At 40.0% G+C, this 17,471-nt stretch overlaps 2 protein-coding genes across 10 annotated transcripts in view; one reads left to right on the plus strand and one right to left on the minus strand.

Annotated features, from left to right (window-relative positions):
* MRPL13 (mitochondrial ribosomal protein L13) overlaps nt 1-539 on the plus strand; it is a 29,504-nt gene extending 28,965 nt beyond the window's left edge. Inside the window, exon 7 of the mRNA XM_050321844.1 lies at nt 231-539. Within this exon, the coding sequence (XP_050177801.1) occupies nt 231-255 (25 nt within the window). The 3' untranslated portion in view covers nt 256-539. The remainder of the gene's footprint in view (nt 1-230) is intronic.
* Nucleotides 540-1,275: 736 nt separating this feature from the next.
* COL14A1 (collagen type XIV alpha 1 chain) overlaps nt 1,276-17,471 on the minus strand; it is a 113,356-nt gene continuing 97,160 nt past the window's right edge. For 4 of the 9 annotated variants that reach the window (XM_050320388.1, XM_050319940.1, XM_050319766.1 and 1 more), the window contains 8 exons: nt 16,987-17,040; nt 16,021-16,092; nt 14,412-14,447; nt 13,922-13,988; nt 13,215-13,403; nt 6,442-6,519; nt 5,341-5,496; nt 1,276-3,983 (listed from right to left, as the gene is read on the minus strand). In XM_050320388.1, the coding sequence (XP_050176345.1) occupies nt 3,661-3,983; nt 5,341-5,496; nt 6,442-6,519; nt 13,215-13,403; nt 13,922-13,988; nt 14,412-14,447; nt 16,021-16,092; nt 16,987-17,040 (975 nt within the window). In that variant the 3' untranslated portion in view covers nt 1,276-3,660. Of the gene's footprint in view, nt 4,546-5,340; nt 5,497-6,441; nt 6,520-13,214; nt 13,404-13,921; nt 13,989-14,411; nt 14,448-16,020; nt 16,093-16,986; nt 17,041-17,471 lie in introns of all 9 variants that reach the window. The other 5 variants (XM_050320113.1, XM_050320027.1, XM_050320193.1 and 2 more) reach the window with 4 other exon arrangements.

Below are 17,471 nucleotides of genomic sequence, written 5' to 3' on the forward strand. Positions count from 1 at the left end.
CGTAAGAAACAGCTTGACCAGCTAGTCCTGATGTCTGTAAATTCTGAGAGGTCTTACGAAATTTCTTTAATTTGTTCTTTTTTGTTTAATCCAGAAAATATTCTTTGTCAAAGATCTTCAAGCACCAGAATAAGGAAATAAAATTAGACCTGGCTGCTACTGCAGCCTTGAAACAAAGTCACTGTAGTGCCCACACATTTCTTAAAACACTTTTTATTTTTTTTTTCCAGACCTAAAGATTTTCGATGGAAGTAATAGCAATAAATGGAGAAGAAGTGCCATCAGGACTGTCTCTCCTCCATGAAAGAAAAGTCTTCTAACTTGGAAGCATCTGTGCATCTCAGTCAACTCTTCTATACTGAATGTTTCTGACGGCTGTTAGCAAACTTGATTTGGCAAGATTATGAAAATTACTGTATTTGAAACAGATAAAAATAGGTATTACCTTGTTAATATCACCTGTACTGCATTGTATGATCTGGTATTTAGTTACATTTGGTTTGGTACTATTATTAAAGAATTTATACCTTTTTAATGAATATTTGCATCTCACAGAAACAGTACATTGATTACTAAAATGAAGTATCTCACTTGGAAAATTGCAAAACTTGAATTCCGTGCAGCAAGAACATAATTTTGGTCACCAGCCATGGTTTTTCATCCTCAAGCTTTGACCCGGCATAGTGATGATTTCACTAAAGAGCTTGTTGAAATAACAGGCACTAAAGGCGGAGTACAGGGAGATACTCCTCCTTTTCATCCCCCCTTAAGCACAAATCTGATTTTGATTCAAGTCACAGGAACAGGCCTTACTTCTTTAAACAACGTGTTACAGAACAAAGCAGCAACATTTTATTATGAAGACCAAGTGAGGAAACTGAAGTGTTGAATGATGCAAAAAAGTCTTAAAAATTACTTTGCTTTTGCATGCTACTTCCCTGAAATTCCTTACTGCTTTTCTGCATGGAAGACCCTCAAGCCAAATCTGTTATGTAAATAAGTGAAGCACCTGTTGTTTTCGGTGTTGTGGAAGACGCTGATACGTTAACCTACAAGATTTGACCACCTTTGGGGAGGAGAATTTGAGTTTTCTACATTTGCTTTATACAAGCATCATATGGGAAGGAAAATGTTGGTTTATTTATAATCATATTTCATTATTCCATCATATCGTGGAATAATGGTTTGGTATCAGGCATTTCCTTGGCATTCAGGTGGGCTTATGCCAGGAAACGTTCCTACCCAGTGAATATGCAGCCTGCATTTCCAAGTCAGTAACATTTTGTTAACAAGTGAATGTATTTTTAAAAGCACTAGGTTGCAGTAAATGCTCTTTTCTGTCTAAGGACACAGTACAGAGGGTTTACTGGTAAGATCTGGGTTGGCATCAGCTGTTCGTCATGTGCTGAATACTCCAGTCAGCAACTTCAATTTCTCAGGTGGTGTGGAAAATATACAAGATACTCTTGATTCTTCAGAGACTGGAATTTGGAGGAAATCTTAATTGTCTGTTACTTTTTTTGGCACACATACAAATCCCGAAAAATATTTTTATAATTTGGTAGTGCCCACTTAGTTAGTTACTTTTTAGTGAGTTACTTAGGTAGGTAGTTAGTTACTTTTTATTACCAAGGTATGCCCAGCAAGTGACTGTATGACCAGTGATACCAGAAGCATTCTGGTCAGTGGGGTGCCAGTAAATGGCATTTTAGATATAAATTAACAGGAGGCTCAAAGTCTTTCTGAGACAACACAGGCAGAATTGGCCTGAAGGCTGATTTTCCATCAGTGACTTCCTCAGTCACTTCCACAGGACCTGCAGGTCACCACGTCTTGGGGAACACTCCAGACGGTGTCAGTACAACACATGGGTGGGAGTGTGCCAGCCAGGGAGGGCACAGGGAGTTCACATTTGGGGTAAATTAATGTGTGTGTTCACAGCCAAGTGCCAGCAGGGCAATTAATCCTGTGGCACAGGCATTACCTGTATTTAGTTGTAATAATATCTTTCTGAATGTTTGCTGTGTGTGCCAGGCTCTCCCTGCTCGCGTGCACAGAGAGCTGTGCTCACTTGGGGCCTCCGTGCTCTGTAAACCAAGACTGAGCTGCTGAAGGATAAAGTCCATCAACTGCATGATAGTTTTCTACCACATTCTACTTTAAATGCAAGTGCACATAAGGAAATGACATTGAGCTCACATTCCATCACCTCTTATCACCATTCTCCAAGAAAGTAGTGGGAAGTTAGGGATGAAAGAAATTATGGGAAAACAGAAGCACAGCCTACAAAGGTATCCACCCCCAGCCAGAGCTTTCCCATGGTTAGTCACGGTACAAATGGTGTGTGTTACTAATGAGGTTGAATTCTAGGTGAGATAATTGGAGATTACACAGTAAGTACCTGTTGATCTTGCTCCTGGTGAACTAAGGGAGCTGCCGGTGGTGACCAGAGGTGAAATCTGACAGGTTTTTCTTAATTGAGAACTGACAGACCTCCCCAGGCAGGGATGAGCAGGAAGACAGCCTTGGGATGCACAGACCAGTCTCTCCATCTCTGTATAAGCCTGAATTAGAAGCGTCCCACACCTATGCTTTCAACTTAAATGGACATTTTGAGCTAAATCTTGCTTTGATGCTTAGTCTCCAGTGCTGCTCAAAGCTGTTTATTGAGTCACTTCATAGCTTATCTTGTTTATTTGTAGATAAAGAATTGCTCTGTGCTCAGGTGATTGGGTTGGCATTTTTCCTTCCTCTCCTCATTAGCTGATCCAAGTTGCCATCCCAGCTACACCTGCCAGTCTTTTGACTTTGGCATGTCAATATGTGAATCTCACCTCCACAGATGGTACAACCAGCTCATCTCACAGTTACTCTCTACATTTGTCCATATATAATTTTAAAAATAAGGCTAAACAATGTTTATACTAAGTGCCTACACCCTTTAAAATAAAACTGTTGCCCAAAAGTGTTGAAAAAGGGGAATGTATTTCCTTCTCATTGCAATCTGTCCCCTAATCTAATGCAGCTGTTCAGAGTTAAAAATCAAATGAATACAGAATTACCGTACAAAAGCCTGCCACTTTTATTTGCATACAAAACAGAAATGAAAGAGGTTCACAATAAATTATCAGTGTGCTCCCACAGAACATTCTTGTGTATTTATATCATGTGAGTTAAAAAAACCCCAGTCTGTTAATGTATGAATTCTTTGCAAAAGGGTTAATATGCTGGCTTCAAGGAAACCTGATTATGATTGTTTTCCAGTGATTTTAGTCGGGTTACTCTGCTAGTAAAGCAATTAATCCAAAACCAACAGAACATAATCAACTAGGAAAAAACTGATAACAAAACATTAACTTTTCTGGATGGTTCTACGTATCCCAACTCGCTGGACGCATGTTTTTATACAGTTTGAATAGTGAACGGAACAGTACTCCAAAGAAAGATCTACAAGTGACCTTTCATCATCATCTAGCACCAACCAACTAACAACTAAGCTTCTGGCATGCAAGATAATTACCATTATTTGTTGTGTCAACCAGTCATGTACACTTTTTTCTCCTTTAACATAAGAGCCTGTAAACATCTTCCATGACAGGTGAGGCACCTGGACAAAAGGCCAAACAGATGCACATCAAATGTTTCCCTTTTTCAGACAGTTCACTGAGAGGGTTTTTTTCCATTTGCCTTTGTGCGTGCTGGAGTCTTGGCGCTCCTTTTGGCTATCCTCCTTGCGAAGTGACTGATTCCTGGGGATCTCAGTTCAACGGCTTCCATCTCTTCTTGGACAGGAGTAAATTCTGGTTGAGCAAGATGAGGTGATGGATAGGACTGGGAGTATGGGGATGGTAAGGGGTAGGACCCGTGAACTATGTACGGCTGTTGCTCACCATCATAAAGGTCCTCAGGGTCATAGATTTGGTAGGAGTTATGTGGCAACTGCACTACTGGGATGTCTTGATCAGTTGGTTCACCGTATCCACCTTAACCCACCACCACCAAGAGTATTCATACGGTTAACACAGGAGAAGGGGAGTAGAAAATTAAAGCATTCATTAGGAAATTGACATTTTATATATAGATATATTTCTGTATCATGTGTGAGTATATATATATAATCTTTAAATACACATCTTTTATTCACATAAAGGAACAATGAAAACATTTAACAAAATTAATAAGCTGGAGCAATTGGAAACCCACCAACAGACAGCCAAGTTAGTTGGAAACCACCACCAGAATTTGTCAAATGTCCAGTTGTAATACTGTGCTCATTATACACTGCACACTCTCCCTGCTTTAGCTTATTCCAATTGTGGGCTAGAATACATGATTAATAGGCAAAAATGGGTCAGCCAATAATTTTTAGCAGTGCCAGGAAGCCAAGTGCATGTACAGCAGCTGTAAGTTCATTAGTGGTAGTCAATATCGTTGCTGGAAAGCACAGAGCAGTTCAGCATCCATCTCTGACCTTCAGCCCAATGAGACCTGAACCAGAATGAGCCTTTCACCTTCTGGATTGGTAGCCATTGTAAGGGATTGGGCCTTAAAACAGGAAATGAACAACGGGGAGGGGAAGTGAGGAGAAAAGGATAGGAAGAGACGACAACAAAAACATTCAGGTAAGTAAAACATACAAATCAGCTCAAGGCAGATTAAACTGTAAACATCAGACAAATATGCTTTATGTGTAACATCTGTAGGGACTAGTGCTTTACTAATAAATTTCAGTTTTAGGTTGGGTGGCATAATTGTTGGTAACTGTGTTAACTTCCTCCCATGGCCTCTCCGTCCTATAACGAGAGGGGGAAGTAGGATACAGAGAAGATGTAGAAAGAATAATTTTTCCAGATGGCTTCACTGGTTAATGATGGACACGTGCATCCTTGTGCCAGGTTACACTATTATGGTTTTAGTAAGGGTCATGCTCTCATGCCACTCAGATGCACACGGAAGGGGAAGGTTCAGCAACACAACTGAGAAACTACAAATGTAAAAACTCTGCTGTCACAAACATTACATGATGGGGTTCAACACACAGACCGCTGAGATGGAGCAGGCTCGTACAACTACATAAACACGTACAGGACAAAACCCACTAGGCAGGATGTGTTTTACGGGCCGGGATCAGATGGTGGACTTCCTTTGGTCACTGTGCTGGGGTCACCTTCTCTTTGTGCTGCAGTCCCACAAAGTACAGCCACACTGGACATGCAGGTTTTTAGGGAGCTGCCACATTTTAGCACAGGGTTCACCGGTAGCCTCCATCTTACTTTGGCTGTTAAAAAATGCCACCCTCGCCTGTGCAGACGGCAGCTGCCCCAGCTCCTGACTACTCACCTCCCATGCCATAACCAGCGCAGGAGGACGGATCACAGTACCCAGGGGGACCAGAAGGGCCCTGTGAGCCTGGGGGTCCCATGTGACCGGCAGGACCTCGTGGGCCTGGTGATCCTGGTGGTCCCGGGCTGCCAGTTCGACTTTCTCCTGGAGGTCCTGCATGGAAAGCGGGAGATGAAACATCTGAGTAGTGTCTTTCATGAAAGCAGGGATTTGAGGCCACTTTCCTTGGCCTGGAAAACATGGCACTGAGTGTGCTACAAACACTTCCAGGAGACAGCCTGAGGAGAGCAGTTGGGCATCCTGGCTCTGACTCCCCTGGGCAAGCTGAGGGAAAGACTGCAGCCTCTGGCAAGGAAGGCAAAGCAGCAGCCCAAGAGGAGACCCGCTCCCGATGAGCTTCCTTCTCTGGCCGCTGCTTCACCTTCCTTGCCAGACACAGCTTTTAGCCAGAAATTTATACTAAAGTAAATGTTTCACCAAGCATCAAACTTCCAGAAAGGCAGTTTCATGGGGGAGGGACAGCCCTGGATGCTTGCACAACTCTTGATTTCCCCCACTCCCTTTCCATATAGTTTCTGGGTAATGCTGTGCCTTGATACCAGTGCTCTCATGGCCAGAATATCCTAATTAAGTCAATGCAATTTTACTCCTGTAAACAGGACCTGGATATCACTCCTCAGCTTTTTCAGGAGCTAAATATAAATCCCTGTGATTAATGTGTTTAATTACTATACATTTCTATGTCAACTCACACTTAGCTATGACCTTGAGTCAATGAGAAAACAAATGCAATTAGTCCAGACTACTTTCTTCCCCTTCCAGAACCCATATCTAAAGAAAATACTTTAAAAAAATTAAAAAGTTGGGTTTGGAGACGCAGTTTATTATAGGGAAAAGGAAACCACTCGTGTGACTGACGGCACCATCATGTGGCACATCACATCATATTACATAATAAGAAGATTATTGACAGTTAAGGTGCCTGAACTGCTGACTCTTCTGCTGCTTAAGCCTTAGAAGTGAAAGACGGGGCCAATCTGAGCTGCTTTGCAGTTGGGTCAGAGTGGTCTAATCCAGATGCTTCAAATATAACTTTACCTATAGATCCTGGTGGGCCTCGGGGTCCTTGTGTTCCAACACCTGGATTGCCTTTCTCTCCTTTCTCACCTGGTAAACCTAAGGAAATAGTATTTGGTCACACTTTGATCAGAAGTGCGGGCAGTGTTTATTACTTAACCAGGATTATAGTTCCATATGTTATTTTTCATCTAAAACCAGATGGCAGAGAAGGAAGGAGGTGAAAATTAAAAATTATTTGCTTCTTTTTCCATCCCTTCCCTGACAACCTCTCAAGGGAAACGTCATTCCTGGGGTCTTAAACATTCCTGCTGCCATGGTGGTTTCATCGAGGTGGTATGCAGAGGCATCGGCCAGTTTCCAGGCTGCACTTCCCGCTGGAAAGCTGCCTCTGGTCTGTAGCAAGGTACAACAACTGTTAAGTCAGAAGGATCCTGAAAGCCTCAAAGCTGTTTATAAATTACTGTGTGGCCCCAAAAAGTCAAATTTTTAATGCTACAGCCAATTTTTCTTCAAACATTCACCCACTAAAGAGTGGTTCAGCAAAAGATGGTTCTAAACACACATGGTGAGTGGGTTATGGTAGAACCTTGCTGAAACACAAGGAAAGGAGTTTCATCAAAGTCTGTCCCCCACAAATAAAGCCCAATCTAAGTGTTCCCCAGTCATGAAACTCTGATGTTCCAACATGCACAGCCAGTGAGTTGTGTTCCTGCACTTGCTCACGGCACTTAATTTCTATCCTTGGGTCCAATCCATGGAGATCACAAATCTAGCAATTCAGAGAAGGCACTGCCTTCTTCCAGTTTTCCATCTCCTTCTGTGCTACCACTGTGGCATTCTACAAAAACACTTTCTATATGCAGCCATCACAATAAGCGGTGTCAAACTATAGTAGGTGTCAAAACCATAAATTCCAGACCCTGAGTTTCCACTGATGACTTGGAAACTCTCATAAAGTCTGTGTTTGATTTGGATAGTTCAAAGACACCAAATCCAGGCTGGTTTGTGGGACTTCCCCCCATTTTCCAGACCTCCCTCACAGCACTGGTAATTGCTCTCCCTGCTTCACAGCTTCACCAGTTTCAGAGTCAAAGCCAATGCAGGGCACCTTCATCAACACAAACCAGAGAGAAAACAGCTACTGCCCTGAAAGGAGCAGTATCTATAATTTCAGCTGATTCCTTCTTTCCCCTCTGCTCAGGTAACTGCTACCCTGTAGGGCAAAGCAGCTGGAGAATACCTCATTTTTGCAAGGAGTCATAGAAGAGGTTTTTTATCTTCATGAGCTAATTTCTGATGGAAACAACTAAGTAAATACAAAGTCTAAGTGGGGAAAAAACCGCAATTAAAACCCATCACATGGCACAGAATTGCTCACATTAAGTTTATCAAATAAGAGTCTGCTGAACTGCAGGGGATTCAGTGTTTGCTGAGGAGTTCTGGGTCTTCTATGGAACAGGAGGGCAACATACCGTGTGACCCAGCCAGGTGGAAACCACAGGCCACTCCTCTGCGAACAGTAACTCCAAAATGAGCACAAAATTTTCAACCAAATCATGATGAGTTCTTTGTCTTACCTCTACAAGGCTCTCTGCCACTGTCCTAGCACTGTTAAGGTATTTCTTGTTTGCCTTTTATGCCTTTTATTTCCTTCAATTGTAGAATTTTTGGGGGAGGGGTGTTTTTTTCCAGATACCTAAAATTTGTTTAGCCCTGGCTTGCTTTAAACATCTGTTGCAATGATCTCCTTGTGCTGCAGGCCTTGTAACAAGGTGAATGTATCCAAATTATCTCTGACTACACAAGACCTGTAAGGAATGGCTTGCCATTTGCAGAAGGCAGAGTCTGTATGTGTGAATTGCCTTTTTTTTTTTTTTAATAAGACTGGCCCATGACAACCCTCTGGAATCTACATAGATGTTCATTACAAGGACCACTGCTTATCCTACTGTATGATAACATTACTTGGTCACATCAAAGACAATGGCCACAATGATTTCAAATCACAGCCTTCCATGCACTCAGTTACAGTTCTTAACACACACAAAACCACATACCCACACGTGATGTTCACAGAATAAAATGGCAGTAAGAAATGCTAAACAAGGAACAAATCTACTCAGGCTAAGAATAAAATGTTCCTTCTGGAACAAGTGATGAAGCTCTTGGGCAGGACAAACCTTCTTTGAAATCACATAGATATCAAGATAAGCACATACTGAAGGTCAAGATAAAAGTCTATCTTAGGTTTCTTTAATTTTCAATAGAGTTTACCCAAGTTAAAGAGAACATAAACACTGAAGCAAGAATATCCTATTCCTAAGGCAAAATGCTCAAGAGTTAAAACTCAAGAACTCTATGGGCTTCCCTAATGGACTTAACAGACTCACAGACCTCTTGGCTTGCTCCTAATAAATGACAGAACATTCAAAATTCACCAAAGTCACCTTTGCTGTCACTAGAACATGGCTTACAGAAAGCCAACCAGACAAACCATCACTCCCCATATGTGTTTACTGCAATGATTAATCACCCTCAGGGATGAAAGCAGGTATCAAAGCTTGTCATTGAGCCTTCAGATCCCACAAACTGCTTTTTAATTTGTGCACTGGACATATTTCAGCAATACCTTCAAATTGTCTCTCCCCCTTCCCATTAAACACATTTTCATGTCTCTCGTCCAAAATAAGCAATGTCTTTGGTTTAGCCCCGTGGAGATCACAAGCAACTGAAATCAATTATTTCCAACGCTCCTCTAAAGATAATTCTGATAGCATCAGTTATGAAAAACACAGCCAAGCTCATGAACACATTCTCTAGCAAAGAAAATTAAATTTCCATGGTTTCTGCACCAAAAGGAAATCTCAGGTATTGCTTATCTGATTTTGTCTTTAAGAGAATACTGGCCTGTAAGGAGAACTGCAATCCTCCTGAGAGAAGAATATTTCAATTAAGAAAAATTAAGCTGCTAACAAAAATATCCACTTTTAAAGATGTTCAGCTGTGACCATAGTGTATAATAACAGAGAGTTGTGATTTTTTTTCTTTTTTAATCCAGATGAAGCTAAAATGGGAAATAAAAATATTTAATTGACTCAACTGGCAAAAGTTCCATTTAATTCCACTGGAATTTTGCCATCACAGCTGTAAACATGTGTCTTTTGATAAGACACGTTTAACTGCCTCTTTCATATGAAGCCAGGAAGTAAATACAGATCAAACTGTGCTTGAGAACAGTGACTTTCCCAGTGACAGCCTAGGTATTTATTGTACTTTAATCATAGTGGGATGGGGTGAGTAGCCATAAGTTTTATGCGTCACTTCAGGGCACATAAGAGCCAAAGTCCACCCAGCAGTAAAAGAACTGCACTTTCACAGCCTCTGAAAGCTAAAAGGACCTCAGAATAATTTTTACTAGGGCTTTTCCATTTTGCTGAATCTTTGGGGCTTTTATATTATTTTGCAGTTTCAATTAGTTCCTGGGCACTCAAAAGCCAGACACTAGCTGTTTAAGTCCCAGTTCATGAACATAAAATCAAAACAAAAGATATCTGAACCAGCTGAAATGAAACTAGAAACCAGTGCTGTGAACTAGTTAAAACAGAGATTAAAATAGAAATTAAAATAGAGATGAGTTGATGGGAATAATTAGTGTTCGGGTTTGGGGTTTTATGTATTTATGCAAATAAGTAAGAGAGCAAAATTCTGGTAGTTTATCTGGGAGTATGTACTGTAGGGGCCTGGTAATACAATGTGGCCTCTCAGCTGGCAACAGACACTGAGAACTGAATCTGTCAGGAGAAATGACTTGTCCTTTCTCCCTGAGGTGGTCTTTCTTGGAAGGACCAGCTCGGTGCTTTATTAGTGAGAGAACACATCCAAGAATGGACATCCTGAACCTAGAAGTTCAAGTGGAGGTTTCAAACAGAGCTCCAAAACACTCTCTCAATCCCAGTCTCTTTCCAAAACATCTGATTAATGCTTGGCAGACTGACAAAGTAAACAAGGAAGAAGCAGCTATTGGCCACACAAGTTAGCAGGGAAGTTCACTGGTGTCTCTCACAGCTGACATTTTCCAGTAAAGTTCTCTCTGGAAAGCAGCTTGTGGGACTGGTCAGAAATCGTGCACCAAAGTGCCCCTTTCTTACAGGCTGGGATTGAACAGGTGGTAGCAGGAGAGGTGAGCAGGAAGAAACATCTATCCTCCTGTCCCACCTTTTCTCTTCCCACTCTACCAACACCTTGCCACTCAGCTCAGAGCAGTAACACATTCTTGCAGCAATCCCAATAATCTGAGGGGAAAAAAAGCAACACTACTAAAGAAGCAGGTGTTATTTTCTTCTAATGCCTATGACTTCTCAGAGTACTCTGCAGGAGTGCATTTTCTGAACTTAAAGGTGGAGCCTGACTTTCAGAGTTGCTGATCTGGCACTGGTCTTGAACATTAAATTGACTTCATATACAACCAAAATGCTGATGACATCAGTGAAAAGAAACACATTGTTCATAAAGAATTCCAAATGGCTGGCTGGAGATCTTCAGGACAGGACTATACATTGTGTTTGCCAAACAAGTTAAATGCTTCAGAACACACCAAGGGACTCCACTTACTCTCTTTAGTTATGGGAAATTTTAAAACCCTTCCATCCAGAAGCAGAGTAATTTTAGTCTGCTCCTCCCCTGTATGGTATGTAATTAGGAATCAAGTGATAATTGAGAATGCACGAAAAACTTCCAGTCATTCTCCACAAGTATGAATCTGGTTACAATAATTTTTAATTTTCATTTTTGCATTTTGGGGTTAGCTTAAAGAAATTCCTTAGAAACAGATTCTGAAATATCCCAAAGTTCTGTAGCAAAAGGTATCTTCCTGTTAAATGAAGTGCTGCTATATCAAGCACACATCAGAATAAAGATTCTGTTGCTTCTGAAGAAATGAAATCCCCAAGGACTAATAAATTATGCTATACTTTTGCCTACTTTCTGAAGGAGCTCCTTCCTCTTTCTTCCAGATTCTGGTTAAGGCTCCAGTTACATGAACATCCTAAAATCCCATTTTCACTCCAAATAAACCAGTCAATTATTTTGTCTCTTAAGTTTACACATGTATTCTTGATTCTTGAAACAATCTCATTTTAAGCTCTAAGTATTGTAAAACACTCCCAACATCTGGCATCACATTTCACGAAAATCTGCAGAGCTCTGGCTGGCTGGTTGTAATTCTGAAGAATGCTTGAACAGAACTTTCTTTCTAATTATGAAACTCCCCACAAGCACCACCTGCCAAAATCAGTCCCTTCTAACATCACTTATTTATATAGAGAAGAAAAGAGTAATAAATACTCTTTTCAATGTGTTTTACCTTTTCTGTACTCACTCTATTGCCAATGCTGCTTCTCAGACATTATCAGCAATGGGTTAACCCACACATCCTGTTTCATTTAAATGACTGTATCTAATCACTCTGTGATTTCATAGTAGTACAACATTTGTGTCTGGGCCTCAGCACAACAAATACAATAGAAAATCCTGGGCAGGTATCCTTTTTTGTAGTCTGGTATTGTGGGTCTTCCATTCCCAAAGTCCTAGCTTAAACAATCTATTCCCAAGAAGCCATTTGATATATGCTAGTATTGGTGTAGAAGTAAGTACCCTGAAATCTGCATTCAGTCTCTCCAGGTCACCCTTTTTAAAGTCAGTTCCTCACTTGCTTTCTTTTCCAATCTTCTTTTCTACTTGTCTCATTCCTCCTTCTTCCTGGACAGTGTCTGGATTTTGCTCATCTGGAGCAGGCAGGCATGACTGAGGGGCCAATACCTGAAACCTTGACTCTTTTTTTTTTTTTTTTCCAAAAAATAATTGGAATTACAGTCTTGAGGGCAAGACTCACAAGTTTACTCAAAGACTTTCTTTTCAAAATAATGTTTTAACTGTGAGCATCACGGCTCCTGTGAACTGGAACTATTAAGCTCCTGAACTGAACTGTTCCTAAAGTGCACAGTCTTCATAGCAATTAATTTTTAAATTTAATTTTAGATCTAATTAATTAATTTAAATTATTTTTAGATCTACTCAGTATTACCTCTGTGACATTAGTGTTACTCTGGGACACCAAGATTGCCAGGGTTGCACAGAGAGAGAGTAAATCAAACATGGAGCTTGTTTCTTTATTAGACAATCCTGGTGGAGGAAAGGAGAAGGGGATCTAGCCTACACATAATACAGAAGAGAATTCTTATAAATGTTAAGTGTATTACTTCTCTCTGACCTCACAATTTCCTCTTTTTGATCTTCTCAACCCCACATAAACCAGGAATTTTCTTCTTTTTCTTATCAACCTTGCTCCATTCAGACAACTGTGAGCCAGAAATTTCTAGACTGACACATTTCACGTTATCAGAAAAGCTCGATCTTTCCCCAGCATGCACCTGTCAGTTTTGCATTTGACCTTCTTCAGTAGCTCCTTTGCTGATACATTTAGAGATTCAGCTCACTTCAGAGTCCTGCTAACATGAAAGCATGATGTGATGGGATGTGCACGATTAGGTCCCACCAATCTTCAGCAGTTTAAACATTAAACCTCTGTCTGATCCTGCCAAATCACACTCAGCAAAGCCTCCATGACCTTCATGACAGAGAGTCTACAAAGCTTTTCATTATGGTCTGCATTAAACTCACTGACCAACCTCGTGAGAAAACTGCTGCTTTCAGATTTAGACAGGAGACAAAAGCCATCAGAATGTCTCAGGAAAGGGAGGTATAATTTTGTATGTGTGAAGTATGAAGCCCACCTCTTTCTCCTGGTCTTCCAGGTTGACCAGGGCTTCCTGGAAACCCTTGCATGCCCGGTGATCCTTGTTCACCCTGTGGCCCTGGAGCTCCTGGCCGACCTGGCTCACCAGGAGGTCCTGCGATGGTTCGTGTTGAGACAGACTGGCTCGGAATCTGGTTCAGAATTGAGTTATATCTTGCCATATGACCTGTCAGGAAAAAAAAAGTTGCAATTTTCAAGTTGCAGTGGAAAATCTGGTTCAGCAAAGCTTGAACAGAGCATTGGCAGGTTCTCAAGGCTGTGGTCTGTCATGCTTTGATATTATGTGCATGAAGTTGTGTGCTTGTTGGTGGAGAAATAGTGGTTTAGGAAGTACACAGAAAATGGGAAAACTATTGTGTGGAATTTTATTTCTTTACTTTGGTAAGGGTTTGGGATTTTTTTGCATTTTATGTCTATAAAAATTTAAAAATGTTACAGCAGAAGCTTCTGTATACTATAATAGATTGGAGACTTCTGGTTTTTCTTAGATGGCTGATGCTAATCAGCTCCACTTGGCCATAAATCCAGTTGAACATAAATCTAATTGGAACATAAATCCTGACTGTCTAGCCTAAAACAAACAGATCCCCTTAGATACTTCGAAAAGCATCGCATTTTTAAGTAATGGTGGCAGGAAAAGATCCATTCTGGAGATAGAAACATGTGAACTATGGAGGTACTTGCCCTGGATGAGCTGTTCACACACTTGACGAGCAACAGCACGAACCATTGCTTGGGATTGGAGGTCACCCTGGATAACAACAACAGCGGTGTCATAAAACAATTTGTTGCATCAGTTCTGTGTTGAAAGCTCTTAGAGCAATGAAAGACATTTATCATTGCTGAGAGATATATCCTCACATATGAGGGAAAAAGGCCAAAGAAACATTGGGATTTTGCTGGTTCCCATTACTGTTTTTAGCCAGTAAGCCAAGGTCTGAGAAGATAACCCTAATGAGAGATTTGGAGACATGCTCGATGCCTCATACTTCTCACCTTCAAAATATGAATGTAGCTATATATAAGACCAAGTCTGGAAAAGAAGGAAAGTTTTCTTGATGCAAAGAGAAAACTATTGTGCCTGTAAACACAGAGAAACATAAACTGCTGGAAAAAGCTTTTCATGAGAGAAGGCAGACAGGAAAAAGCATGTCTAATGTGAACATGGACTTACCCGCTCACCCCTTTCACCCTTAGCTCCAGGAGGACCCTATGAAAAGATTCAATACCAAAACTTAGTTCTCATTTTGCTCTGCTCAAAATTTTCAACACCTAAACATGGTCTTTCTTGCAGATTCCCAGTAAAGGGAGAAAAAAATAAATGATAAACAGTTTCAGTAATGTAACATTAACGAATACACTTCCATTTCAATACTCAACAAAATGTTCACCTCTGGTTATTACATGGGAACAGTTACTTTCTGATGTGTTTGTCACACAGTGAATTCACTTGTTTAAAATGGCAGCAAGGGCAGACATGCATTTCACATGGCTGAAATTGGTCTAATTACGACAAAATAGGATTTGTGGCATTTACTGCACTGAGACTCTTCATCCACTATGAACAGCATCAGCAAAGGGGTTAAACTGCACAGAAAATTAAGAATGACATTAAAGATAATATAATACTGTAATGATGGCAAGGACTACTATGCATTGGAACAAGTTGATTAGTGCATTTATAACTTCACTAATGGCAGTTTTTTAGGGTAGCAAGGATTACATGAAGAAACTGTGCAGAACTGGGCATTAGGTTATTATCTTTGCTTATATATTATCAGTCAATTTAATTTCATTTCCACTTAACCAAATAAAAATGCTTGCATTGGCCTAAATCTCCAAACCAAACTGGATTTTGAAAAAAAAAAATTCTAGTCTACAAATAGAATCAGAAATACATACTGTCCCATTCTCATGTCTTTAAAAATTAAATAGAACATTTACTGTGATATATGGAAAAAAATTGAGCAGGTTTTCTAATTAACCAAGTAGTCAAATATGTAGTTTAAATATGAATACATAATATTACCTGAACTACTAGAGAGAAAAAAAGAGGTCCACTATAAATATTGTCTTTTATATAATTTACACACTCATTTCATAGTTGTATTTCTTTCTTCCAGTCAAACTGTTTTGTTCTGGGTTGTTTTGGTAATAATAAAAAATAATATCTTAAAGACAAATTTAATATTGGAGTTTCCTAATACTAATTTTAAGTCTAGAAAATGTAATTTTCCACTCAAAGAAACTGATATTTATAATATTTATAATAATAATTTTATAATAATTTATAATAATAATCTAGAAAAAGCCCTGGTCATTAGTCATTTGTTCTGATGCAAACAGAGAGTAACCACAAAAGCCAGGGGTTTTTTTCATGCAATATTTTCACAGTTTGAAAATCAGAATAATATTTTGGAAAAAAATCAGATTAATAAAAATGGCATACTTGAATTTCCTGAGAGTTGCTAGAAGTGTAAATGAAAGAAAGGAGAAAGTAACCACATAAAGACGACAAATTCACATCGTTATGTTTTTAAGTTCTGTGTTTTGTGTTTTGACTCTATAATCCCTATATTCCAAACACTGTATGTAAGATCAACAAATAAATTTAGTTAGAAAGAATGAACAAAGAAAGACCCATATGATGTTTCATTTAGCCATTAACTGCAAACAGATCATGAGCTATAAATATTGAGGAGTTCTGTCAAACAGTGAAGCCAAGATCAGAAACCAGCTAATACACAACAGCACATAAAGAAATATTGACTAATTTTACTCACAGGAGCTCCGACATCACCTTGTGGTCCCTGGCTTCCTGGAACACCTGGAACACCTGGAGCACCAGGTATGCCCTACATGGAAAAAGAGAAAGAAAACAGTGGTGATGACAGTCAATATCCGTGAATCCCGGAGAGAAAAAGTGCACAAAGCAGCCAGCACACAATCAGTTCCATCAGTCAAAGACTGGAGATGCCGAGAGAGAGGACTGAGAGGTACATGCTGCAGGAAAAAAGCACCAAAAGCACAGCTCTGAGAAAAGCACTTGAGAAAAATAACTTGGGTTGCTTTCTGGAACAGGAAGGAATTGCTGAACCACTAAATCCTGTGATGTTAAAACTGTGTTCAAGGGGCATGACTTGGAATGTTCTTTGTAAAAACCACAGGATGGCTTGGAGAATACTCAATACCATCAGCAGCTTCACCTAACATTTTACAACTATCCAGAAGGCATTAACTTTGCCCAGCTGCCCTAGCTGGGAAGGCTGACACTGATTCTGAAGGCAACATACACCTTGCTTTGAAGGCTGAATGTGGACTCTGCTGTCTTCCGTGATTACTCTATCAGAGCACCTGCACTCATCTCCAGCCTCCAGACCAAGCAAAATGTAGCATTTCCCTTCAACTAACAGTCTTAACTGGAATTTTTTACAAAAAGAAAGTCTTGTTTGAAATGTTAAGAACCTTCATTCCCTCTATATAGTGCAGCTACTTGCCTAAGAACAAGCTATCAATCTATTGACAGAATAACCGGCTCTCCTTCCCATGGGAGACGTTTTTTCTGGAGCTAAGTAAGAGTGGAAAGAAATGACACTGGACAAGCAGCTATCTGCCAACTCTGTGCGTCATGAGAAAATTAACTTCCCTTGGCCTTGGTCTATCCACTGTAGTCTAGATAACAGTGTGACCTATAATCCCCCCAAATCCTGCTGACTTTTACAGTAACGAATTCCATGGGCAATTCTCACCATTGGGCCAGGAGGTCCTTGTGGGCCTGTGGGTCCATCTTTGCCAGGAAGGCCCTATAAAAGAGAAATAAAGGCAATTTTGTCAGCTTCTTATATGTACTTCATGAATCTGTTCTGTTTCATCTAAATTATATTATTTACTTTTTGTTCTTGGGTTTTGTTTTGCTTGGTTCGTTTGGTTTTTGTTTGGAGAGGTTTTTGTTGGGTTTGTTTATTTTTGATTAATAAATGGTGGTAGTGGTTTCTTAGAAAAAAATTTCCCTTATTTGCCCTGGGGAGGGTTTATTTCTGAAAAGAAATATAGTGTCAGCAATATTAAAAAAAAAAAAATCCAGCTAGTCTCACAATACTTTTGAAATAAGAAGTAATGCAAAATTCTTCATACTGGCCATTTTCACCTCTGAGTGAATTTCACTTAGAGCGCTTCTGTGGTGAGATAAATGAGAGATAGATTTGCTGTCAATCCTCTCTACCACAAGGTCACG

The sequence above is a fragment of the Myiozetetes cayanensis genome, unplaced genomic scaffold (genome assembly GCF_022539395.1).
Source record: "Myiozetetes cayanensis isolate MyiCay16 unplaced genomic scaffold, myiCay2020 scf1, whole genome shotgun sequence".
Lineage (NCBI taxonomy): Eukaryota > Metazoa > Chordata > Aves > Passeriformes > Tyrannidae > Myiozetetes > Myiozetetes cayanensis.